Genomic DNA, 27,843 nt, shown 5'->3' on the forward strand with positions numbered 1-27,843 from the left:
CTTTTTCCTTCTCTTATTATTCCATTCTCTACATCTCTCATTATTTATTTTCCTTATTTTTCTCTATATTTTCTCTTTTTGGACATGCCACCCTTTCATTCTCTATAAATTCTTGTGCTTTTAAGAAAGAGATCATACTTTTCAACATGTTCTTCTTCATTCATTTCCCTCTCTCCATAAGTTTTCTTTCTTAGAAGTATCACCCATTTTTTCATCTACTTTTTTGCTTGTATATTTTTCTTTTTCTCTATTTGAACTTTTGATCTTTGAATTTTATTATGGTCAATTAGAAAATGTCCATAGATGTTGGATATTCATTAGGAATCTCCTTAGTTTATCTTAATTCAAAGGTTTAGAATTCTAAACCGTAATATCATTGGGCACATAAGATGGCACGTAATGTTCTGCATGTGGATCATGTAGTCATTGAAGATAATTTTGCCATATGGTGGTGTCCTGGATTCAGGGGTGCACATAGGTAGTTGTTTCATATCATATCCTGTGGATTATTTCTATATTATACTTTAGGTGTGTAGATCTCTCTTTATTAGGCACATCTTTTGGAAGGCTAATACTGTAGCTAATTGGATCGTGGCTTATGTTATGGAGCACACTGGAGATTCTTTATGGATTGATCTGGGGTTGATTTCTTGATCTTTTGAGGATATTTTACTTTCTGATTCTCTTGGATATATTCATACAAAACTTATATGAATGATCCATTTTTATTACAAAAAAATGACATTATAGTTTAGCGGCACGAACTTACCACCTTTTCATTGATATAGATGATAATCCCCAACTAGCATGGTGTCTTTCTCTTGCTTTGCAAAATATTTCGTTGATGTGTTCATTAGACAAAAATAAAACCAGAGTTATATATTATCCATTATACCTATTATTTTTCTAGACTCAAAAAAAATTTATGTGGATCCAATTTAGTTGATGTCCTTGGGTTAAAAAAATATGATATCTTATCAAATTATCTAGTGTGCATGTTTAGCTCTTGCTAGTAGTTCTTTTCTTTTTTATTCATTTGGTCTCACATCACTTGTAATCATATCCTCTAATTACACTGCTCATCATCTCAAACACATACCAGCTCTTGGTCTGCCTTAATATCCAAGGTCTAGAATAAATTCCTGGCTAGCGATGTGGGTTCATCGTTCTTGGTTTGAGACTAGCATGATCCATATCTAATATATTTTAGGTTGTTATGTGCCATCTTAAGACTAGAGTCGACCTTAGTTTATCTTAATCCCAAGGTTTAGAATAAACTTGTTACTGACAATAACAATGTAAATGGATTGTGCTTGGCTCGAGACCAGCATGATCTACATTTGATCTGCCAATTGATGGGTCTAACTTGGGTTACAATATCTTATATGACATCTCAAAGTTATGATTGAATCTTTGTGAGTCCATTAAAGTTGGATCCAAAACAACAAGATCCATATCCATTATGACTGGAAGTTTAATCGAAATCTGAATATGAAATCCACGATTGACTAATCTAGGGATTGAGATGTGCCTATATTGCGTCAACTTGGAGTTACATTTGAGTTAGAGGTGGAAATTTATTGCTTAATATATTTATCCAACCCTATACGGCCTGCCTAACCTGACTCGTTGGGTTCAAGAGTCAAGTATGGGTTAGTCAATCCCAACTTGCTAGTCGGCTAGGTTAGGTTCAAATCAAGCCCTCTCAACTTGCTGGGTCATATAGAGAGGGCTATTGGTTCGCTATATTTTAAATATTATTAAATATATTAGAAAATATATGATATATGAGCCATCGGACCATAGATTCAAATACCTAGAATTAAAAGGCGAGTTAAGTTGTAGCATAAATGATCCAAAAAACATGAAATGTAAAGCCCGAAACTAAATGTATTTGGACGTTAAAGGGTTCGTCGGTTGGCTAGAGGTCAATGAGTTGGATTTGGGTTTGGGTCGGGTTGGGCATTTCAGAACAATAGAAACCCAATCCGACCCGCTCATGGTCCACCGGATATTAGGGATATTTTTGTAAATTTCATATATAATGATAATCTCTGGCACGGCAACGGCGGTTCCCATCGGAATTCTAGAATCGAGGCCATTCTCGTCATTCTATCCCACTACAGGGGTATTCTCAACCCCATTCTAGCCGGGCCCACCTCCTTTCGTCGTGGTTTTAACCGCGGTTCGCAAGAGAACCGACGTTTCCTACCACGCGTGAAAAAAAGGCATAAAACAAATCAATAAAAGAAAAGCGAGAAAATCGGGAACTTCCCTAGGGCTCGAGTTTGACCGGGGAAGGACTCACCGGCACTCTGGCGAGGAAACTCTTCACTTATCTCCCATCCACCCTCCGATCCTCCGTGAATCGGCGAAGCAATCATCAGAAAACCACCGCAAGAAGCACTAAAGCCGCGCGGGGCCGGAATGGTGGGATGAATAGGAGGGACGGTTTTGGCGTCGGGATGAGGACTCGGAGGTTTTGGCATTAGTTCAAGGCTAGGATTGTACCTTCGGTCCTTTGCCGAAGAATCGGATTGTTAGGGTTTCGACCACCCCGGGGAGGGTTTGGTTTGGGGCTCCGCAAATCCAGAATCTTTTCTTTATTGGCAACATCCGCATGCAATCAGGTGGTGGAGCCGGCGCACCCGGTCGGACTCCGGCGGCGACAGCGCCGGGGCGGCCGTCGTCGTCGTCTTCGGCGTCACCGTCGTCCTCCTCTTCCGCGGCGTCGGCCCCGACCCTTCTAGGGTTCGAATCGATCCAGCAGCAGCAGCAGCAGCAGCAGCTCGTGCTGAGGCAGGTGAGTAGGATTTTTGTGCCTTATTTTTGCGGGTTGGAGAGACTATTATAGCCGTTCCATATGTTTCGGAGAAAGACACGGCGATAAATTGGTTTCCTTCCAAATTGGAAGGAAGTGGTAACGTGTCCATAGGATCGTGCGGTGGAATCTACGGACTTGATTCCATCCTTTGAAAAAAAATTATTTTGAGTTTCGCTGCTCATCTTCTCCAAGTGTTTATGGGTTTCTACGTAACCGTCATTCTGTTGCAGTTTTTGGTTTCCCTATCTAATATTTGGGTTTTTCCTTTTCCGTTTAATTTTTTTATGGAATATCGGGAATGGGATCTTGTGTGGATTTGAACTGTTTAAGATAAGAAAGATAGAACTTTTTTCTTTTTTTCAGGAAAATATTTCTGGTGTAGATTGGGAACCTTTGTCAAACGTTTTGAAGGTGAAGTTGCTTGATGTGTGGACGAGAAGTTCGAATAGAACTGACCAGATCGTGTCAATAGTGTTCTCCAATCTTTGGAAGCTAATGTTTCGACTTTGTCATCTTTTTATTGATTTTGGGTAGCAATTGATTAATTGCTCGTTGGTTGGCTCTTTACCCTGGATGAAGATTTAGAAGTTTGTGGGCGCTCTCGTGTTAGATGTATGGATGCTAGTGTCACATATTTATGTTTTGTATTTGTTTCATTTGAGTAAGAGCTTGTACCCCTCTAAAAGGATTTGGAAGTTTTGTTCTTCTGATCTATGATCTGTTTAACGCAATGACATGTGCTCCACATAAATCTCCAACTGGTTTTATGAATACAGCCTTCTTCTTCTTCTTCTTCTTTGTTTTCCTGAATTTATTTTAGAGTGCAATTCAGTTCTACAGAGATATGACTGCAAGTAAATATATAATATTGAATTTTATTGGAAGTAGTATGGGCCTTAATTTTCGGCATTTTTATGTTTTTTCTATTTTGCCACAGAGTTTTTTATTTATTACGTTATCCTGCAAGTAGCTTTTTGCATGCCAAAACATCATCTTGTCAGTAGAATTTTTCACCTTCTTTGGCCTATAACTTGCATGCAATAATAGTATGGTTTTGGATATTAATGCTGTACCTTTTTCCTGTACATTCTGTTTCTGTGTACTGTGATTAGTCACAATAAATGAGGGATAATTTATTGCAAAACTGAACTCTTTCCGGTCATTTAGTAATTTCTGTTTTAAATTATGCATGCCATTCTCCCTTTCTTTGCAGACATTACAGCAACAGCAGCAGCTGCTGCAACAGCAGCAGCAACTGCAACAGCTGCAGCCCCTAAGGAAGTCTGAAGGTGATCCTTATAGGCCTAGTTGTTTAAATGGAGTCATTGGTGGGAATAACTTTCCATCATCTTCGGGTGCTATACCTGTGTCCCAGACACTGAGGAATTTCAGTGATGTTTATCACCCTCATGCTGGTCCTCAACCTAATGAAGTGAACCAGAATAAAGGGCAAGGTATAGAGAAGCAGCTGCAGAACCCAATTTATCAAGCTTGCCTCCAGTTAGCTTTTCAAACTGCTCAACACCAAAAATCTCATGGGAATCTGCGAGTGCAGCAACAAGGTAAGGTCAATATGGTTGGCCCCTCTGGGAGAGATCAAGACATGCACGTGAACAATTTGAGGATACAGGATCTCATGTCTCGTCAAGGAGCCAATCAAACACAATCGCCAGTTCATGCAAAATTAGCTGAGCATATTGGACCTGGTGAGAAGCACATGGAAAAACTACATGCTAGTTCTGAGCAAAGAAATGAACTAAAGCCTCTGCAGACAGTAATTGGGCAGACAACACCAACAAATATGTTAAGACCCCTGCAACCATTACAGGCACAAGCAAACACACAGAATATTGCAAATAAGCAGTTGATGATGGCACAACTGCAAGCTATGCAAGCATGGGCCATGGAGCGTAACATTGACCTGTCTCATCCTTCCAATGCCAATCTGATTGCTCAAGTTTGGCAGTCTGCTAGATTGGCTGCAATGCAAAAGCCAAATGAAATCAGCACAGCTGCACATCAGTCTCATGTGCCTTCCCCAAAGCAACAATTCTTGTCTTCACCAGGTGGTAGTGAAAATTCAGCTCATGCAAATTCCTTGAGTGAACACCCTGTTCAGGCTGGGCCAGTGAAAAATCGGCAAACATTTTCCGCTGGGTCAGTATCAGGTGCTGGCAGTTCTTCGACTTTAGTGAATTCCTCCAGTATTCAGATGCAGCAGCAATTTGCCATTCAGAACAAGGATAACCAAAATGAGAGGGTTGCCAAACCCCCATTAGCAAATGGAAATGGAGTGATAATCATGGATCCGTCGCAATCTTCTGGGAGCACGAGCCAGACCATTGAACATTCAAATATGAAGAGTGAATTTGCTGGCGTTCAGACACTACCAATGCAGTATTACAGTCAGTTGAAGCAAATGAACCAACCGATGTCTCCACCTGCAGTTCCTTCAACGGAGGTCGTTGGCACCCAATCTCCATCTCAGGGAGGATTTGCCCAGGTGTTACAGCAAAACATTGGGTTTACAAAGCAGCAACTTCATGTTCTTAAAGCACAAATACTAGCCTTTAGGCGTATCAAGGTATTCCCCTCTCCCCTACCTCTTCTAAAATATTAATTATTTTTTTCTCTGCTTGTTTATTATTTGAGCTCTTTGCTTGATGTGAAAGTACAGCAGACACATTCAAATGCTGGGGTAAATTTATTAATCACCCTCTTATCATTATGTTTTGCAGCGTGGTGATCGTAAACTTCCACAAGAAGTTCTTGATGCCAGTACACCACCACCTCTTGCTTCACAGCTGCAGCAGCCTTTCCTTTCACCAGAAATTGCCAACCATGAAAGAACTATTGCAAAGAATGTCAAAGAGCATGTAAGTCATGCAGAGACTGTTGAGAAGGCCTCGGTGCTTGCTTCTTTGAGTAAAGGTCATGATCTGTCAAAAGAGCGTTTTAGTGGAGAGGAGAAAGCAGCAATGGTCAGACACTCAGAACCAGTAATGGATTCAGCAAAAGAACCTGCACAAATTGCATCTGTTACAAATGTAGAGCATCGCAATTCTGTTTCTGTTAAATCCGAGCAGGATGCCGGACTGGAAAGTCAAAAAATATCCATCAAGAATGATTGTAATGCTGAAAAGGGAAAGGCTGTTCCAGAGCACCATGCCACAATTGATGCTGGACAAGTAAAAAAAACAGCCTCCATGAGCAATGCAGCACTTCCAAAAGATGTGGTTGCCACCAGAAAGTATCATGGTCCACTCTTTGATTTTCCTTTCTTTACAAGGAATCATGAATCATTTGGATCAACGGTTGCAAATAGCTCAAGTAATTTCATATTAGCTTATGATGTGAAAGATTTGCTATGCGAGGAAGGGACTGAACTCTTGAACAAGAAAAGAACAGAGAATTTGAGAAAGATTAGCGGCTTACTCACCGTTAACTTAGAGAGGAAAAGGATTATGCCTGATCTAATTTTGCGGCTGCAGATTGAGGAAAAAAAGCTTCGACTTTTAGATCTTCAGGCTCGTCTGAGGGATGAAGTTGATCAGCAACAACAGGAGATAATGGCAATGCCTGACAGGCCATATCGTAAGTTCATCAAACAGTGTGAACGGCAACGCATGGAGCTCATGAGGCAAGTCCAACAGTTACAAAAGATAACTAGGGAGAAGCAACTAAAATCCATCTTCCGATGGCGCAAGAAGCTCCTTGAGGGTCACTGGGCGATTCGAGACGCACGGACTACTCGCAATAGAGGGGTGGCTAAATATCATGAGAGGATGTTAAGGGAGTTTTCTAAGAAGAAAGATGATGATCGAAACAAAAGAATGGAAGCATTGAAGAACAATGATGTGGATAGATACCGAGAGATGTTGCTGGAGCAACAGACTAGTATTCCTGGTGATGCAGCACAACGATATGCTGTTCTTTCTTCCTTTTTGTCTGAGACCGAACGGTATCTTCACAAACTTGGGGGAAAAATTACTGCTGCAAAGAATCACCAGGAGGTGGTAGAGGCAGCAAATGTTGCTGCAGCTGCTGCACGGTCTCAGGTACGTACTGATGGATGTGTATATTATTATTGTTAATTTGTTATTGTTTTGTTATTTTTATTATTTGCCTTTATCCCCTTGTTGTAGCTACTTACTATCTGCAGTCACTTTTTGCAATGCGTATAGGCTGTAAAAGGTTGCCCTATAAGCTACTCCGTTATTATTGTGTGATACATGTGCTTGGCTTCTAAGACTAAACCTGAAAAGATTATTATTGTTGGATTTACATGAAAGCCATGGGTCAAACTGCGGCACAGTATTGGTTCATCCAAAGTCCACCCAAAAAACACTCCATTTCATGACTAAACACACCTATGGGTTGTCTCTTGTAAGATCTTATTTTTACCAATTTTCATATTTAAGAAAGATATGATGCCTCAGGATCTTTTCCCAACATGGGATTACTGCCATTCATCAAATACTTCTTTCTCCCAAATCAGAAGTGGGTGCTATCTGTTTCATATAATTCACAACGATCCATTTTATACTTATTAAATTGTCACCTTTGTACCAAGTAATTCAGATCAATTTGATTCCTAAAATTTCATTGTTTGATGGGATTACAGTCATTGATCAACAAACCTACCATTTGAATCAGTTATATGCTTTGCACGCGATGGCAACAAAGTTATTGACCACCATCCATTTAGTACTCCATATTAATCATCATGGTCATTGCATGTGCCAAAGTTTAGTTAATATATGCACATGAAGTGTAATTTTAAGTGGGCAGGCAGATGTAATTAATGTGGCTTTCCATGTGTGCATTTATTTTCATCATACTTCAGGTTGGCTCTACCTAGATTTATTGGTTGATCTGAATGCAACAGCAAAAGGTGCTCCCATGTTTTGTAACATCTTGTGTCCATGCTACTTTCCATGTAATATGAATTAGCATACCCTATGCTGCAGCACCATATCTTCATGAATGCATGTTACTCAGATATGCAGTGCAGAACCTTTGTATGTTAACATGTACATTGCCTGTTGGTACAGCACATATCGTATTTGTTACAGTCTTGTGGACATAATATGTTGAATTCAGACTGAATCATCATGTTAATCAAAATTTGACATTTGTATAAAAGGATCATGGTTATAAACTCCTGTTACCTTGTGAACTGGGTGATGCCTGGGTGGTCGCACTCCTCTTCTCCTTGTAGGAGGTTCCTAGCTCTTGTTCTAGGTCATGCATCCTGTTCCAATTTCTAGGTTCTAGATGGTGTCTCTGCAAGTGCTTGGAATTATGTAATTTACCTTGGGTTGGCAGCCTTCTCTCTGTCTCAATACCCACCCACTCACTTCACTTGCTCAAGATTAAAACTTGGATCACCTTGGTAAGTCACGAGAGGAGTACAAAGTTGCAATATTGGTATTTTCGAGACAGTGCTGATTTGGAAGGGTAGATCCTTATAAAATCCAATGGAGACTCCAATCTAAATTGATCTGATAGAAATCCTAGAGCAAGTCCTGATCGGTCCTGTTATGGGTTTGGATTCTGCATGGATCTAACCTGTTTAGAACTGTAAGTATAAACTTTATATGTACAGGGTCTTTCTGAAGAAGAAGTCAAGGCTGCTGCAACATGTGCTGGCGAGGAAGTTACGATTAGGAATAGATTCTCTGAAATGAATGCCCCAAAAGATGGTTCATCTGTTAACAGGTAAGCTCATTTTTGAACTAGTTTAATGATGTCTTTATCACAGATCTGCGTGTAACACATCTTTAGTGGTTTTGTCAATGTTTCCAACCATATTGATGTGAATGTGATTTAACTACTCCAAACCAATATTTTTTCACTCTAGAGTATGCGGAGCATTGGTTTGTTATTTTTCAAAATATGAATATTGTTTCTTTAATGAAAGCTGCTGAATGAGGCCGATCTATCTCATGTCTACCAGGTACTATAGTCTGGCACATGCTGTGAGTGAAAGAGTTGTAAGACAACCTTCAATGTTACGATGTGGTACTTTAAGAGACTACCAGCTTGTATGTGGCAACTCAAATGTATTTCATTACTTTTACAACTTTTAAACTAGTCCAAGGAGAATCATCTGATCTTTATTGATTTGCTTCCAGGTTGGGCTTCAATGGATGCTCTCATTGTATAACAACAAGCTGAATGGGATTCTGGCGGATGAGATGGGTCTAGGCAAGACTGTGCAGGTTGTTTCACTATTATAATTTCTTAAATGACCTGAATTTATAATTTCAAGCTGTACTCATATAGGTTTGTGTCATCAATAGCAAATGTAAACTTTAACTCTGTTAATTTAAAGACTGAAATTTGATACTAAGTTCGCTAAACTAGGAGGTCTTATGTTAATATTTACATTTACAATTTATATGCCTTGCCCAACTCTTCCTACTATGTTTAATACTAAAATCAGACACTAAGTTCAGTGACAAGGTTATTATCTTGTGCAAACAGGTAATGTCATTGATTGCTTATTTGATGGAGTTTAAAGGGAATTATGGGCCACATCTCATAATAGTTCCAAATGCTGTTTTAGTGAATTGGAAGGTCAGTTAATTTCTTTTCATATTTGCTGATTTGGAATATTTGCTTTTTTTTTTTTTAAAAAAAGAAATTTCACAGACATCTTTGTATTTATTCAGAGTGAATTGCATAATTGGCTGCCAACTGTATCATGTATTTTCTATGTTGGTGGAAAAGATCAACGATCCAGGCTGTTCTCTCATGTAAGATCCTCACTCTTTTGACTTGCCTTGAAAATTTTCAGCAAGCACTTGTGTTATTTGTTTCTTATTCAAATGAATTGCTTGAGAAGTGTAAGGCATTCAACAAAAATACTCCAAGTGTTTCAATTGACAGAGGTGCTTATTGGCCAACATGCACATAAGCTTACCTGTGTAACTCTACATGCATACTAGCAGTTATTTGTCTATTAATTTTAGATTATTTATTTATTCATGTACTGTTTTGACTTCAAAAATGAAAAAAATTGATAGTTGAGAAATAACTTTCTGACTTTTGAGTAAGGTTTTAAAATTCGAGGTATGAACTTGTATTAGTCACTGGCCAGTAAGGTATCTACCACACCAACATCGGATACTGGCTGGCACATCTTTCAGCAGAAAAAAGAGAATAAAAAAGCACCTTTAATCTCAGTGCCTAGCAGTACAGTTGATTTGGTGTTGGGCCGGACTAGTTCACTCACGAATTAGTCTCAAGGGCATTCCAATTACCATTTTTTTGGCTGGTGAGTATGTACTGGCCAGTAATGGTCTGTATGCATGGAATTTGAATCTGTGCTTTTGAGATGTGGGAAATGCTTTGAGTTGTTGGCAAGCACAGGGGGACAAGAGGGAGTGTTTAGCTTTTTGACGGTCATGTATTTCTCACATGTATCGACAGCATATTATCTTGCCCATCTTTATGGTTGCATATTTTGTAGATGCATAATTTTCTTTCACATGTAAATTTTTGTTCCTTTTTTTGAGCTTTTATGTGAATCCTTGTGTGTATTTTATATGGGTTCTATATATACACTCATGTTGACATGCTATCCTCCTAGCCTCTGACTCCTTTAAAAGAGTCTACATGGTCAATTAGTTTCTTCTTTTAGGTAAGCTAGTGAGGTTTACTTGTTTTATAGTTTATACAGGTGCAACACATGGCGTTGTGAATGTCTTATAACATGTTGAGAGTTTAATTACTGAACCTTTTATCTTGAATACTACGATCATGTAAAATACTTGTTTCCACATTTATCTGTACTCTTGGTACCTTGTTAACTTCCTAGCATTCATACTGCTTGCTAGTGTTACTATGTTAATTATAAATTATTTTGTATTATTTCCTCCCAGTTAATGGTGCAAAGATAATTTGGTTAAAAGAGTTAAGTTTGTAGTTTTCAGTATAATTTGTTAGTATGATATATTTTGCTAAACACTGTTGGATGCTTGCCATTAACTTTCTAACGGACTATTTTGTTGTTCATTGATGAGATTCTGCATCCTCAACCATTCTTTGTACAATCATACGAGAGTAAATTGGTTTCCTTAAAATTTATTCTTGAAAAGTAGTGCAGTTTTTTATTGCTGAAGTGAATGTAGATGTTATCTAGATCCTAACATTTGTGACAATGTGATTATATAAAGATCAACATTGCTTTAATCTAGGTTTTAAATCTCATGGGATGGGATTGTCTTGGTTTTTCTATGGAATGAGATGTACTGCTGTCCCGCCCCGTTCGATACTTGGGAAGGGGATGTCCCAAGATGCCTCGATTAGGATGCTGGCGGGGCAACCCTGTCTCGATACATGGGATGGTACCCTATTCCAGTGTCCCATCGGGACCTGAATCCTTGGCTTTAATGATACTTGATGTATATGTCATGATTGGAATCCAAGTCTTCAGACAGGTCTAAGTTAGGAAGGCTCCATTAAAAGACCGAGCAGATTTTTATGAACAGCCATGAACCTGAAAAGAATTGGTGTCAAACTCTTGGACATGGCTATTTTGGTCTACAGAAGACTCCAGAAACCTTGGAAGGCCAATTGAAGATCGGGAGACCTGCCTTATTTGTTGCAGTTAAAGCTGATGTAAAATTACCAAACAAACAAGATAACAACTGCAAATTCTGAGTAGATAGTAGTATTATTTTGAAATATAAAGTTTAATAAGACACAAAAAAAGCATTGGAATTATATATGTGATGATGTGGTGCAAAGATACCTAAGACAAAAGAAAAAAAAATCAGAGCATTTGTTGGTCTCAAAGTAAAATGGAAGTAATGAAACATAATAGGATAATTCAGAAACAGCAAGTAGAAAGCAAATAAGGAATAGTGGAGTCCAGTGGTATGAGAATGATAAGATAAGCAACCGGGGAGCAAAACATCTATGCAACTTGTTGGGTGCCTTCATGCTTTACAAATCATTGATGGAAACTGATGTGTAGAAGTGGTTGAGTTCGAAAATTAACAAGCAAACATCCTCATTTGCAGTTTCTACATTTCCATTTATTATACAGATAATGCACATTTATGGGTACCTATGCTTATGTATTTGTGTCCATATATTGTCATTTAGTGACTGCAATTCTGGCTTTAAGAAATGGAGTCCAAATTGCACATTGGTCCATAATTTCAAGGTGCAGCAAATTTGAAAGTGACTTTGAAGCCTAACAATTTGAACATTATGTAGGGAATTTTCATGATATAGCATGTTGGTATATGAAGTCTTTCCAATATTGGTGAATTGTGCTGATTTTCTGGTGAAGACAAGTATAGAAGATCCAATTTTTCAAGGCAAATTTAGGTCTTTGCCTGATCCGTGGCGCTAGTAGGAATTTCACGTGGAGTTTGAGGAGAATTTTCTGTGTGCTGGAAGTGAATTAGTATATGTTGATGTTTTAATGGGAAGTAACTGTACTAGATATTTTTAATGGGAAGTAACTGTACTAGACATTAGACCCCCTGATAGTTTAAGTATACTTTTCTTCAACGTAAGTATCCCTCAGCACAACTGTTTAACATATCCTATATGAATCTCTGTAAAATATAACTCATTACCCTAAACTGGTTTTGCTTTAGGTTATACTTTTAACCAGACAATGTAGTACTTTTATAATGAGAGAGCTAGGTGGAAGAGTAGAGAATTTATTGATGTCAAAAAGATGGAGTGTGAGATTGTGATAGAGGAGGAAAAGATCTCATGAATAATGGAGGAAGGTTGTTATTTGGAAAACGACAGTTATGGGTCTCTCACTGGCAGGAACACTAGCGATGATTTGGATGATTCCATAATGGTGATGGGGACCTAGGCAATTTCATGGACTTCAGATTAGGATTCTTAGCATTTAGATGGAAGTTTCTTGAGTCTTTACATTCAATGAAATCACCATTTGGTCTTAAATTGGGATATTAAAACTGGAGTCTTTCATGTGGATGACAATGTTAGATTGCCAGCCTTTGACAATTTTTGATACCATGTGGAATATATAAGGATAAATGGTGAAGCTTTTAGATGGTTGAATGCTAGAAAAAAATAACCTGATATATTGACATATTTTGTCACAGGAATGTGTATTACTGCCAAATTCATAGGGAGCATTTAAATAGCTATTCATAATTCAGAAAGGTCTCCTTGAGCATTTCCCCCGTCTCCAGCTAAAAGATCCACTCCATCTCATCTCCTTTGCTTCCAGTCTCCAATCACTTCTAGCAATAATGGAGCTTGGAAAAAAAAAAAAAATAATAACATTGATCTTATCTTAGCTCTTATTTGTCTCCTGGTACTAAAGCTTGTTTAATCTTCAATATTCTATGACCACTCCATTGTGTATAAATGCTAACACATGACATGTACAACCTTATGTAGCGGGCCATGCAAATTGGCTTTCTCAGAAGTTTCTTGCTTGTGGGGTTAGTTTGGTTGTTAGATCTAATTATATTATATATAGAAGAAATTTGTATGACTTAGGTAGCTTTTGATGATTGTGATTTAATTTTATGATAATTTATGATTGTTTAGTTATTAATTTTGTTTCGTAATTTAAATGAAAAAATGGACTCCAATTTTTTGGGGCACAACTGACTAAAAGAATTCTATTTTTGATGTAGTATATAATTTTGTAGAGGAGAGTCTTTGCCAAGATCGAGGATCTAAGTCTTGTTTTTATTACCATGGTACAAGACTGTACCATTCTTGTTAACTATATCACTGTATAACCAGTCTGTATCCAGTTCTTGCTGTATCATATCAGTGCATATTGGATTGCTCTTAATGCATGTCAAAGTGATACACAACAATTTTAACCGGTTTCTAGGATTTGCGGCCTATTGTCCTGTTTTAAGATTTTGCCAATCATTCTAAATCCCCTCTTTTTTGTTCAAAGTAACCTAGAGCTTTTCCTGATTGATTTTTGATTTTTGTTTTTTTTTGTTTTTTTTTTAAAGAATTTAGACTTGTGAGTCACAGACTTGAGAAAACAATGAGACAATTATACAGAATACCTTGATCTGTTTTCTTGTTGTCAGAATGAGGTGGTGTTTTTTTTTTTTGTTGTACATATTCATTTTTTTTTCTTTCTTTAAAGTTTAGAGATCAAGATAATCCATGGTATCGAGCAATCGTGCAATATACGAGAAAATAAGCTCGTCGTGGTATTGGTAGAATGTGGATGACACCAGTTATGTTAACATGTAAATTTAGTTCATTTTCCTTTTTTAGTTTACAAATTTTGAACTTGTTTGTGTTGTTAATATGCAGTAGTAGGTGTATAATGTTAGCTTATATAACAAATTATCTGGAACTCTAAACAACAATCAGGACAGATATCTAGGATGATTTGTGCTAACTGATTTCTTCATATTAGATAGAAATTATGATTAGTTGTTTAACTCATAGGTATACACCAGTATGGTGTTAAGAAATTTAAAAAAATATAGAAGTGCATCTTAGGCTGCCCATTTCAAATACATGGACAAGCTTGCCTACCTTTCTGTGGTTGTGTGCCACATGCCAGCTTATTGTGGCACAACTTGCATACCACACAAGCTGTTCATTGGCATCGGCTTATTATGTGATTCTTAATCCTTGTGCCAGATAGGTTGTATTCTATATTTTACTGCCATATTCATGATTTGAGAGTCCAATTACAATTCAACTGGCTATAGCTCGGAGGACCTGAGAATGTCATTGAAAAGAAAAAGAGTTAGAATATTCAATCTTGAATGCTTTGGGTGATATAGATGGAGACATTACCATGTAGATTTCATGAGAAAAGAGTAATTTTTATGGTCTTATTTGCTAGTGGCTAACTGTACACAAGTCAAATACACAAATATGTGCTATCTAAATCGGTGCTTGTATGGTATGCATGGTTACATCTGCATGCTTGTGTGTATGTGTTTATGTGTTATACTACTGACCCAACTATATAGTTATGAACATGTATATGTGCTATCTAAATTGGTGCTTGTGTTTATTGATCATATTGTGCACAGGTGCATCTATATACTTTTGAATGCGTACATGAGTAATTTTTATCAACTCTCGTTTACTAGTGGTTTACTAGTGGTTCAACTGTATGCAAGTCAAGCACACATTTGCGCTAACTAATTGCACCAACTAATTGCGCCTGTATTTCTTGATCACATTGTGCATGGGTGCACCTGCATGCTTGTGTGTGCATGTGTGCAAATGTTTGTGTGCTTGTGCATGTGGATTAGTGTTCCTGGTAGGGGGTGCACCCTTAGTGTTTGATTGCTGTTTCAGTGGTGGTTTGTGGATGGTCATCCATATAACCAGCCAATCACTATTGGAAAAAAAAAGGAAAGTTGATTCTAGCCAGTCGAGACACCAAAAAGGTGCTTAACCTGTTTAAAATCACCCTCCCAGTTGAAGTTAGGTTATCCCGTAGTAACAAGGAATGCTGTACTGCCCGGTTCGAACATATTCTAGTTCTTTCTATTGCTAAATGAGATTGGCATCTAAAAGTTTGATTTTGTTGTCCAGGAGGTTTGTGCCGTGAAATTTAATGTGCTTGTTACAACATATGAATTTGTCATGTTTGACCGCTCAAGGTTGTCAAAAGTTGATTGGAAGTATATAATCATCGATGAAGCCCAAAGAATGAAGACCGGGAGTCAGTTTTAGCTCGTGACCTTGACAGATACCGTTGCCAAAGACGTCTGCTTCTTACTGGGACACCTCTACAGGTCTGTTTATTTTCTTGAGCATGTAAAGTGTAAGAATAGCATTAGTATGAATCGTGTATTTCCAGTATGCTGTCTATATTGTGCCCCCACACACATTTATCCATTGATTTCTTGAGTTGTTTGAATTTTATTAGTAGAATTAGAAAGACTGGGTAGGTTGGTAGTGAAAGAAAATTCAAATCAGTTCTTGCCGAAACTTAAAAGCTTGGATGGTATTAAAAACTTCTTAAAATTACTAGTTCATCGCGATTGTTTAGTTATTCTTTCTACGTCTTCTTATCCTACCAAGACATCCAACAATTTGTTGTTGTTAAATAGGTTACTTTAGTATATAAACAATGTAGGTCCCCACTGTACATGTATTGTTGAAGGAAATAAATTGAGGTAATGTGACTAAAATGCCCTGAGATTAGCGAGTCCAATAATAGAGCAAAATTTATAATAGATTGATGTAGAATATGATAAATGGATTAATAGCAAGGAAGCAAAGGAGAACTCTTCTTCCCATGTTAATTTTATCATTTGTACTAAAATGTATTCTTTGTTTTCTCCTGGTACATTATGCTTCTGAGTTTCTGGTTAACTGATTTAATTAGTTAAAAGTTGTTCCTGCTAGAGGTGAGGTTTGTGAAGTTCAATGATAGGAAAGGAGTGCATGGCTAGGTTAGCGTAGGGGCATGGTCATTTTTCCCCCTTTGGTACCAACCTTATTATAGCATGCATGTACTTGTTTGTGATTCTAGCACTATATAATATGTTTCTTGCTGTTTGAACCTTTCTAGTTTGTGTTGTGTTAAATTAGATGGTTCATTTTGTTCGCTACAGAATGATTTGAAGGAACTTTGGTCCCTCCTAAATTTGCTTCTACCAGAAGTCTTTGATAATCGGAAGGCATTTCATGATTGGTTCTCAAAGCCCTTCCAAAGGGATGGTCCTTCACATAGCTCAGAGGAGGATGACTGGCTTGAAACTGAAAAAAAGGTTATTATAATTCACCGGCTTCATCAGATATTGGAGCCCTTTATGCTAAGGCGTCGTGTTGAAGATGTGGAAGGGTCACTTCCACGGAAGGTGATTGTTTCACCAAAATTTTCTTTAATTCGTCTTCCTGAATTATTACAAGCAACATTGAGTTAGTTAATGATTGCAGGGCTCCATTGTTTTGAGGTGTAGGATGTCAGCTATTCAGGGTGCCATATATGATTGGATTAAATCCACTGGTACCCTTAGAGTTGATCCTGAGGATGAGTTTTGCAGGGCCAAGAAGAACCCAATGTATCAGGTTAAGGCTTATAAGAATCTTAACAATAAATGTATGGAGCTGCGCAAGGCATGCAATCATCCTTTGCTAAATTATCCTTATTTTAGTTATTCCAAAGACTTCATTGTCAGATCTTGTGGGAAACTTTGGATCCTTGATAGGATTCTTATAAAACTCCAGAAAGCAGGCCATCGTGTGCTTCTCTTCAGCACCATGACAAAACTTCTTGATATACTAGAGGAATACTTGCAGTGGCGATGGCTTGTCTACAGAAGGATTGATGGCTCAACTAGCCTAGAAGATCGTGAAGCGGCAATAGTAGATTTCAACAGCCCTGGATCTGATTGTTTCATTTTCTTGCTTAGTATCCGTGCTGCTGGAAGAGGTCTAAATCTTCAGAGTGCAGACACTGTGGTTATATATGATCCGGATCCAAATCCTCAAAATGAGGAGCAAGCAGTGGCCAGGGCTCATCGCATTGGACAGCAGAGAGAGGTGAAAGTCATATATATGGAGGCAGTTGTTGACAAAATCTCGAGCTATCAGAAAGAAGATGATTTGAGAAATGGAGGTACAGGTGATCTGGAGGATGATCTTGCTGGTAAAGATCGATACATGGGATCAATAGAGAGCCTCATACGTAACAATATCCAACAATATAAGATTGATATGGCAGATGAAGTTATTAATGCTGGTCGGTTTGATCAAAGAACAACACATGAAGAAAGGCGGATGACTTTAGAAACACTATTGCATGATGACGAGAGATATCAAGAAACTGTTCATGATGTTCCATCCTTGCAAGAGGTGAATCGCATGATTGCTCGTAGTGAAGAAGAGATTGAGCTGTTTGATCAAATGGATGATGATTTTGACTGGACTGGTGATATGGTGAAGCACAATCAGGTTCCCAAGTGGCTTCGTGCTGGTTCTAGAGAAGCAAATGCTATCATTGCTAATTTAAATAAGAGGCCATCAAAGAACATTTTAGCCGAAAATATTGACCTGGAATCAGGTGCAATATATTCCAGTACATCCCCCGGTAAAACCGAGAGACGAAGGGGCCGGCCCAGGGGTCCAACAACTAACAAAAAACATTCTGTTTACATGGAAGTGGATGATGAAGATGGTGAGGATTCTGATGCTAGCTCAGAAGAGAGGGACATATACTCATTCCATGAAGAAGAGGGTGAGATTGGAGGAGAATTTGAGGAGGAAGAATCTGATGGTGCTGTGCAGCCTCCTAATAAGAATCAATCGGAGGAGCAGGTGTTAGCTTGTGATGGCAGTGGGTGTGATATGCCCCAAAGAATGGAAGGCCACCAAAATGTTCAGAGGTTTGAAGAAGCTGGTTTATCAGGATCTTCTTCTGGAAGTCGAAGATTGCCTCAACATGCTGCTCCATCCATATCTTCACAGAAATTTGGATCTCTATCTGCTATAGATGCCAGGCCTGGCTGTCCTTCAAAAAGGATGGTATGTAGCAAATTCTCCTTCAGCTTCTTGTTTATATGCATGCAGCTGATTATGTTATTTTATACTTTAAGCTGGTTTTTTTATTTCAAACTTTCATGCAATTTTCAACTGTCTAAAGTTGTTTTAAATGGTAATTTCCAGCAAGAAGACCTTGAGGAAGGAGAAATTGCTGTATCAGGTGATTCTCAGATGGATCTCCAACAATCAGGAAGTTGGATTAATGAGTGTGAGGATGGTGAGGATGAGCAAGTTCTGCAACCAACTGTAAAGCGTAAGCGCAGTCTTCGTGTTCGTCCTAGATACACTGTTGAAAGCCTTGAAGAAAAGTCCAGCAATGAGAGAATCTTTCCCCAGCATGGGTCCCAGCTTCCTTTGAAGGTGGACCATGGCTACAGTATGCACTCTAAGACCGATTTGGAACTGGAGACATTTAATCAGCCTGTTTCAGATAGGCAAGATGTTAATACCACTATTAAGCAGAGACACAGTTTGCCATCAAGAAAGTCATCTCATATCAATTTACCAAAATTCAACAAGTCAAGATCCATGTCCGGATCTGCAGAGGTTGCCAATGAATATTCTGGGGATATTTGGAAAGGTAATGTCTCAAATACTGGTGATCCTAGCTTGCTTGGCACAAAAATGTCCGACAGCATGCAGAGGAAGGTAGGTGTCTTTGTCTTGCTTTTCCCTTTATGTAGCAACAAAATATATCTCTCTATATGAGACCAGAATTTTTTGACCTGCTCATGCTTCAAAAGAAAGCAAGAGTATATCTCTCTAACTTCATAACTGCTCAGAAAGGATTATATTTTATGAGTTAAAATTTTTTGTGCTTTGATTATTTGTCCTATGACTTAACTAATAGGCCTTATCCCCTCTATTTGCATTTGGATAGTTTCCACATCTTTCAATTTGCAATATCTAGTATTTTATATGATTTGGTAATGCAGCTGATGTTTTTAGATTACATGTATAAAAGAAACGAAATGTAGAGTATGGCTTACAAGTTCCATAAACATTTGCAAAATGATGAAGTCATTTTTTCTTGGAGCACTATCTGGCAATTTATAGCATTGTGATACTGAGATGGTTCCATGAGACAATAGATATTTCCTGGCATTTATCTTCTCTGGCAGAATGCAGAAATTGCAATTGATGTAAGACATAGTTTAGATGGCATTCTAATTTGAATTGTTCAGCTATGAAGTTCTAGGGTTCAGAACGTATAATTGTTTCCTTTGTACTTTCTGTCCCAGATAATTTAAAGAGTTATATTATACTTATATCCTAGAGTTATTATATATGTAGTTGTTCATGCATAAAAGATTTATGCGTCAATCCACATTTATCTCCAAGGTATATTGCAGGCAGGATGCAGTTTGGATACAAACTCTTAAGTCTGGAGCTTCTAGGATTATTAGTGTAGTTCTAGCCGTATGGTGGTAAAATGGACTATGAGTTATTTTGCATTCAATTTTTGCATCCCCTACTCCTTTTCCCCACCCCCCAACCAAGGTAAAATACCAAATATTGACTGGTAGAACGTAATACCAAATTTAGATTCTCTTGTTTTTTGCATTCATCTGAAATGCTAGTTTCTTGTATTTATTTATTTATTTTTTTGTGAATAATCTTTCTCCCTCTATTGAGTTATGAATATGAACTGAGTAAATTATAACTGCTAGCTCCTAGTTATGGTCTTGATTAATACACTTCCATGACCAAGATTGATGAGAATAAACCAGATTGTTCAAATCTGAAAGTGGCTTATTCTTGTCAGATTAGATCTAAGAAGATTAATGGAGGAAAAGGGTTTCTTTTTTCTTCTTCTTTTTTTTTTTTTTTGGTGGGGACAGGGGGTTTTGTTGGGGGGGGGGTGACCAGTTGAGTTCAGAATTGAGTAAGCTGGCAGCACTGATGCCAAGAAAGCTAAAAGTAACCATGGAACCACCATGCATGGAAAAGGAAGGAATAAACAAGAAGATATACTGAATTCTATTAGTGTTATATAACATCTTGAAAGTGATCTTGATCCTACATTATATGTAGGCCATGATAGATCTTGGAAAACATTCTTAATTTTGAATCACATCATTTTAATTGAACCAGTTTTAACCCTTAAACCAAACATACGACCGACCTGAATCTCAGCATAGAACTTTCAACCAACTAGTATTTGCCATACGTGATGCGCATGAGTAGAGATCCATGACCTTTTTAGCGGAGCCTCATGCACTACTCAGGAGTTCGCTTTTGGTGGTAGAAAGATGATGACATCATTAAAATGTGTACTGTTGCATTTAACACAATCTTATAGGCATGTCTCGTCAAGATGCCTGGAAATCATGTATACTGCAGTTGAAACAGATACTTAGTTTCAAGTTATGATCCTTAAAAGCAATGGCAGTAATTGAATACATAAAAATAGCAAAGGGAAAAAGAGAATTTATCTTCCAAAAAGTTTTTGGTTCAAAAGAAATATGCACAAATTAATATCATGTTAATAGAGATTTATTGCTTTATTGGAAAGTTCTCTTTGAGGTTCGGTTGTAAAGTTCTCGAGGAGACATGTCAGTGTGTCAATCTGTAGGAATCTTGATTGTGCAAGTCGAGAGTTCTGAGGTGAGCATCTCATTTACCTTGCTCCTTAAACAAATCTGTGGTCGAAGTTTCAAGTATCAATTTTTAACATACTATAAAATTAATATTTTATAATCATGACAATAATAAATATTTGCAGTCTGATTCCTAGTATGATGAGTAGCTTGTCCCTACCTCCTTTTATTTTTATATTTAGTTGAACCAACAGACTGACTTATAGATGAATTTCTATAGACATTTTATGATAAGAAGCAGCTCTTTTATTTAGAACCTAAATCCTCGCATGGTTAATTTATATTTATCAAATGACGAACAATTAATCTTATGATTAGTAGATAGCATTGAATATGAAATGATGCTGCAATTTTGATATATGTTGTGTCATTCTATGGTATATTTTGTTTCATACTTGCTTTGCAAAATTACTATTCTAATTTATGATATGCATTAATGATCTCAAGCCATGCACATTGTTACTGCATTGTTATTCTCATGCCCAATAAAAAAGGTAAATTAGTATACGGGCAAATATCATCATATTTTTTATCACTTTATTTTGTAGTGTAAGAATGTGATTAGCAAGCTTCAGAGGAAAATCGATAAAGATGGCTATCAAGTTGTTCCCCTACTATCTGATTTATGGAAGAAGAATCAGAATGCTAATTTGATGAGCACTGCTACTGATACAAGTAATATTATCGATTTACGAAGAATCGATCAGCATGTGGACAATTTAGAGTACAATGGGGTGTTGGACTTCATAGCAGATGTTCAATTGATGTTACAAAATGTAGTAAAGTTTTGCAATTACTCACATGAGGTATGCCCATTTCATTTTTAGTTTTTTACTTAATGAATGAAATTAAATTTCAGAAATCATGCAAATTATTGGCATGTATTTATGAAATGTTGGTGAATGATTGAATGAATTCTTGTTGATTGCATGTTGCCTCTATCAATCAAAAGCTTTGATTATGTTGATATTTATTTGAAGTTACATATTTTTAGTAGGATTACCGAATCTCTGAAGAGAGCTTACTTGGTTATGTAACATTGATCCTACTCAAATGAAAGTTCTGAAGGGACTTCAAATTTACATTTCTAATGAACAATAAATTTTGGACTAACTGAAAATTTGATATGCATTGTGTTAAGGATTTCTAGACCAAATATGACTTGCCAAAGACCATCCAAATATTGCTTATTTTATCATTTGGAAAACATAGAGGAGACGTATTTTTAAAGCACTGGAGTCCTAACACACTTTTCCATTCATCATTGGTACAAGAACAGCCAGCAGGCTAACTAATAAACAAATTGTTGTTTTGACTCTGCCTATCTTCTACTGTCTCGGGGTTGAACTTGATGCCCCTTTGAAGAAAAGCCAAATGTCCCAATAGACAAAATAGGGTCAGGTCAAATTTTCTCAATTACCTTCTTCATTTGGTTTCATGTCATTTCCTTTGAAAAATGGTACTTTGCTTTCTTCCATGCAGCTCTTTTTGGTTCCTCTTTCTTTGTCTTTGCTCCCTTCACTTGTTTTTCTTGTCGATGAAGAGGATCTGTCATTGGACCACTACATCAATCTTCACAGACGAGAAGGTAGAAATGTTGTCTCAAAATGGTCTAGGATATCACGGATAGCTGTGTCCACCATTGGACAACCCAATAAGGTGTACCAATATTTGCTGTCAGTTCGCAGCTTTATTGGCTTCTCAGTAGTTACGTAGAAACTAGTAAGATAACCTGATCTAGTACTTTCAAGTGTTTCCAGCAGACCTCTAATGATATTGTATGAAACAAGGAAATACCTTCCCTCCATTTAGCATACCTGGTATTGGTGATCATTCTTGGTATGATTGGCACTCCCCAACCACTTAGACTGAGGCTTTTCTGATAGCTGGTATTTGAGTTCAATGAACATTCTTCTATTGTCAGCAATAGAACATGGTGAGGTGAAGAAAACATGAGATGGTTTGCTGATCTTTCCTGTTTAAGGGTTTTTACGGTGACTGCTGGTGCCTTAGTTAAGCAGCAAAAATGCTTAACCTCATTTTTGAAAGAATAGTGTCCTACAAGCCAATCGCATAGGGATGCGAAGGGACTTTTTTTTATTTTTTTTCTATTCATTTGCATGACATTAGTTATTTTTATTTATGAGGTATTGTGTTTTATCATTTGCTGCATCATATTTTTTATGATTATGATAAATTCATAGATTAGGACAATGATTTTAGGAGCATGATGAGATCATGTCAGTGAGACCTAAAATCTTGATAGTCCCAATCTAAAATATTTCTAGTCGTTGGATCATCGAGTCGGGGATCGATGATACCGGTAAGACTGGTACATCCTATGTATGCTCGATGGAGAGGGTGGTTGATCTCACAACCATTTGTGTGGTGACACTAATACAAGGATGTAGGTGCTCATTAGAGAATGAGTTCACTGAACTGATGCGCAGAAAAAATACTTGATGGAGTCTTACAGCATGTCAACAGATGGTTCTTCAGTGGGAGTAGTGCATGTGATCCTTTGACCTGAGATCATGGTACCTTGTGTATATGATCCTTACTTTGGTTTATTCTCTAACACACCACTTTGAGATGTGTGTGGGATATTTTGGATATGGTGAAGTGTTCATGAAGGTTGTGAGTGGTCAACAAGGAATCGGTCACTTTTTGTAGGAGGAGAGAACATCCTATGTGATCTCATAGGATGATGACTTTGAGTCTCTAGCCAGAGCAGAGGTGAACAGTAGAAATTTTTCTACTGGTTCATCAATCGAGTTATCATCATCGGATCGAGATACATATGGATAGGTATTTGAATTTGACATATTTTCATACCAATGGTCTTTTTGGGATGTTGTGTGGTCAAAGGATTGAATTGCACGGTAACTCACTACGGAAGGATAATTTTGGTATTTTCATCAAATTTTAAATCTTTCAGATAGTCATGACACGTTGCTAGACATCAATCTTGACTTGTGGACTCACTAGAATTAAAAGAGTTTAATTCGAGAATCAAGTAGGAAGAGTCCCTATTGATTGGGATTCTTAAGCTGACCTAATCCAATCGGATTAGGGTTATGTCGAGAGTTTGAGTCCACTGCTGGCTAGATTTGGAACCCAATGGGTCACACACAATAGGAATTTGATCTTGGTCCAATCTATTTGGATTTATTGTAAATCCAATGGGTTAATTAAATTGCTAGCACATAAATTAACTCAAGTTCCAATTGGGTTCAGTGCAAATGTGTTTGTGCTAACCTTTTGCTTATTGTCTTGACCTAATGTGATTGGGTTTGAACCATCTATTTATTAGTTGGTTTATCTGGATTTTATGGAAGAGTTCCATGTGAATCCACTACCTCACGTCAAAACCACACGAGGAAATAAATATGGCATCATTTATTTGGGCATTATGAAGAGGAGTCTTTCTTCCTTACCTTTTAATTTCTTTACAAGGTTCCATGTGTTTTTCTTTATTTCGCGTGACATATAATGGCGCTTGGGATATGGGGTGTGGAAGAGGAGGAAGAGTCCTCTTGGAAGGAATTTGAACGCCAAATAACAAGGGACGCCTTACATATATGCGTTGGTATGAATGAGTCCTTAATGTTTTGGACTCTTAATTCTTCCTTTAAATTCACGCGTTCTCTTTATCCCACGCCCCATCTGATGACTTTTTGGATATGTGGACGTGGAAGAGGAAGTGGAGTCCTTCTCTTGGAAGGAACTCCACGCCAAAAAATAAATTGGACGCCCCTTTTGTGCGATGAGTTTATGGAAGAGTCCTTAAGGTATGGACTCTTCATTTCTCACATTAAATCCTTTTCCCACACACCATATGATGGTGTATTGATTTTTTTTAGCAGAGGAAGAGTCTTTCTGCTGGTTAATCACCTTTTATTCCACACTATCCCCTCGTGTTCCATGCTGAAAATTAAATGGTGTGTGTAGGAATTAAAGGACGCCAAGAGTTGGCGTCCCATGGTATCCCCTCTTGTTTCCTATTTAAAGGGGGCGCTACAACCAGGCTTAAGGTGCCAATTTGGGCTGTGAGTGGGCGTGGAAATGAGAGAAAAATGATGGGAAAAATCTGGAAAAAAGACAAGGAAAAAGGGAGGGAAAAATAGAAAGGAAAGGAAAAGAGAAAAAGGAAAGTATGAGATGTCCTAAAAATCAGATTGTTCATGTGTTGAACATAAAATCTGATTTATGTGTGGTGAGATCTTTTGAGGAAGAGTTCCTAAAGAGGTCTTAGTGTGGAGGTCATGAAGGCGTACAAGCAATGGTACAACCAGTTCTTGCGAAGGACAGTCGGCAACAAGCTTGCGAAGAAGGCTGCAGCGCCATGACGAATTGGGAAGGGCCTGATCAGTTCTGTATGGATCACCGTTGGAGGGCTTCTGCTTTGGAGTCTCGTGGAGATATCAAGATTACCAATTTGTGGTCTTCATGATGGTATATGACTTCTGATCTTTTCATGTTATGCATGCTTTTGATATTTGATTGTAATCATCAAGGGGTTTCTAGGGCTTTTGTGTTCCGGTAGATTAGTTTAAATGTTAAACTTTGTTTTCAATAGTTGAATGCATGTTAAAAATTTTGAAATTCATATTCCGTTGTGTCACCGAAATTCAATAATTTTTCTTGGTTTAGCTCCAAGCGTAGACCAATCATCTTTCCATGAAAATCTCTTTATTACTTGATCATTTTTCCTATCTACGGTATTTGTGGGCTTTCTATGGTATTTGGGGCTTATAAGTATGGTTGTAGCAAACTTCACCAACTCATGAACATCAGCGAAAACCTGACCCAAAGATCTTAAAAAGAATTCAGGGACACTATCCACTGATGTCAAGACACATGGTAGGAGCTAATGTTGTAAGATGTATCATTGTAGTTCTCAGTGGGACAATAAATGCATGATTCTCTACACGTTGTTGAAGTATCTTATATCATGCCAATCATCCCTTTGTGGCTCTATTCTCAGGCTCTATCTGCACAATTTTTTTTTTAATCTTTTTGAATTGGCAACTTCTCACTATTTCAATTTCATACGTTAATAAACAAGTGATTGTCAAATGGAATTCTGATTTTTTTCTGCTCTCATCAAATAGTTGTCAAATGTTAATAATCAAATTAGCAGTACAAAATTAAACTAATGCATTACTTTGGAATGTTTTTTATTGCATACGTCCTCTACTGGTAATAGCCAATCATAAAAGGCTTTGATTTTGCATAAACAAACATGCTTCTGTAATACTGAGGATGATACCAGTTTTAACTTGTTGGATGGTTCAATTTATGATCCTTCGGGTAAGGTATTGTTAATCTTTCGGTTTTCCATGCAGGTTAAGTATGAAGTGAGAAAGCTTCATGACTTGTTCTTTGATATCATGAAGATTGCATTCCCAGATACAGATTTTCGAGAAGCCAGAAATGCATTCACTGTTCCCTCTCCTGGAGGAGCTGGGGCTGCCCTGTCCCCAAAACCGGCTGCCGCCTCCAGCCAAAACAAGCGGCACAAGACCGTCACAGAGGTGAAACCAGAGCCAGGCCCTATCAAGCCTGCATCTCGTGGTCCTGTGCCTCTGGATGAAGATGGGAGGACTCCTGGCTGCACGTCCAAGTCCCAGAAGGAATCCGGGCCGGCCAGCGGCGGCGGTGGAGAGCATTCAGCACCTGAGCTCTCTCTGCTGACACACCCCGGTGATCTGGTCATCTGCAGGAAGAAGAGGAAGGACAGGGAGAAGTCTGCTGTGAAGAAAACGGGGCCAATGAGTCCCTTATCTGCGACCGATGCAGGTCAGGCGGGTCCCAAGTCCTCACCCAGCGCTTCTCGTACTCTTAGGCTCCCAGTCCATGCACGCCCGGCTCAGCAGGCATTGCGTCCCGGTCAGAGGGCTCGTCATCCGGCACAGCAGGCTGTCGTGGCGGCAGATGGGCGGCCAAGCACGGAGGAAGTCCAATGGGCGAGGCATGTGAAAAAAATGAGGACAGATACTGGTAGGAGGAGGCCAAGCCATTTGTGAGATGATGTGTATACATGTCTTACCTCATATTGCTGTAGCATAGCAATCAAGAGGGCATGCATCCCCACCATCCTTTTTCTGTATGTTGCTTTTTGTATCCCCTTCAGCATCCCTCGTTCAAGAGTTGCAGCGGCTGCAATGATCGCTTTTATAAATATAAGAAAAGAGGAAAGAAAAGGAACAGTTCCGAGCATTCAATTTATGTTATTTATGTGGTTAGGATCTGACATGCGGATCGGCCAGGCGCAGAAAGGAAATCAAGTTTCTTCATGGAAGTATTTAGTCCACCTGAGCAAGCACACGTAATGGTAAGCACAAATTTCAAAATATGTTGGGTGTTGGAGGTGGCGTGCACCAGACCTGGCATATCCTTGGATGCAGCTCTTTCTATTCATTAGTGTTTCGTAGGTCCGCAGGCAGGTCCAACACGTTTTTTTAGGACCAATTTAATTAAATTTTAATATATCGACTAAAAAAATATAGATAAAAAAAAATAATTATAATTTTTACCCTTCCTCTTCTCTCTCAAAACGTCAATCGCGAGTTTTTTTGGTATCGGACCGTTAGTCGAGGATGTGAAGGAGTTGTAGTGTATCATGGTGCATGGTGGATAGCCGTCAAAGCAGCTAGCTTGATCCGACGGATGGTAAGGGAGATCATACGCAACACCATTGTGTAAAGGCTGGGTTTTAATCTAATGAAGATCTGATAGAGATCCTGCAGATTAGGCGACCACCGCAGAGGTCCTCGGTCACGGTCAGCATCGAGCGCAAGGCATAAGGTCTGTTCTTTTGGATCTCACAGCGACCTTGGAGATTAGGCCACCACCGTGGTAGTCCTTGGTCATGGCCGGCACTAGAGTTTAAATGGGAGAGGGAGGAAAAGA

At 38.2% G+C, this 27,843-nt stretch overlaps 1 protein-coding gene across 1 annotated transcript; it reads left to right on the forward strand.

Annotated features, from left to right (window-relative positions):
- The first annotated feature begins 2,440 nt into the window (after positions 1 to 2,440).
- LOC105043038 (ATP-dependent helicase BRM) lies at positions 2,441 to 27,155 on the forward strand. The gene is given in 15 exon segments (XM_073256195.1): positions 2,441 to 2,803; positions 4,038 to 5,408; positions 5,563 to 6,882; positions 8,433 to 8,545; positions 8,784 to 8,871; positions 8,962 to 9,048; positions 9,314 to 9,406; positions 9,502 to 9,585; positions 15,371 to 15,491; positions 15,494 to 15,573; positions 16,399 to 16,644; positions 16,724 to 18,310; positions 18,452 to 18,976; positions 21,477 to 21,734; positions 26,277 to 27,155. Coding segments are annotated over 15 exon segments (6,837 nt in total). The 5' UTR covers positions 2,441 to 2,620; the 3' UTR covers positions 26,958 to 27,155.
- The last annotated feature ends 688 nt before the right edge of the window (positions 27,156 to 27,843 follow it).

The sequence above is a fragment of the Elaeis guineensis genome, chromosome 4 (genome assembly GCF_000442705.2).
Source record: "Elaeis guineensis isolate ETL-2024a chromosome 4, EG11, whole genome shotgun sequence".
Classification (NCBI taxonomy): domain Eukaryota; kingdom Viridiplantae; phylum Streptophyta; class Magnoliopsida; order Arecales; family Arecaceae; genus Elaeis; species Elaeis guineensis.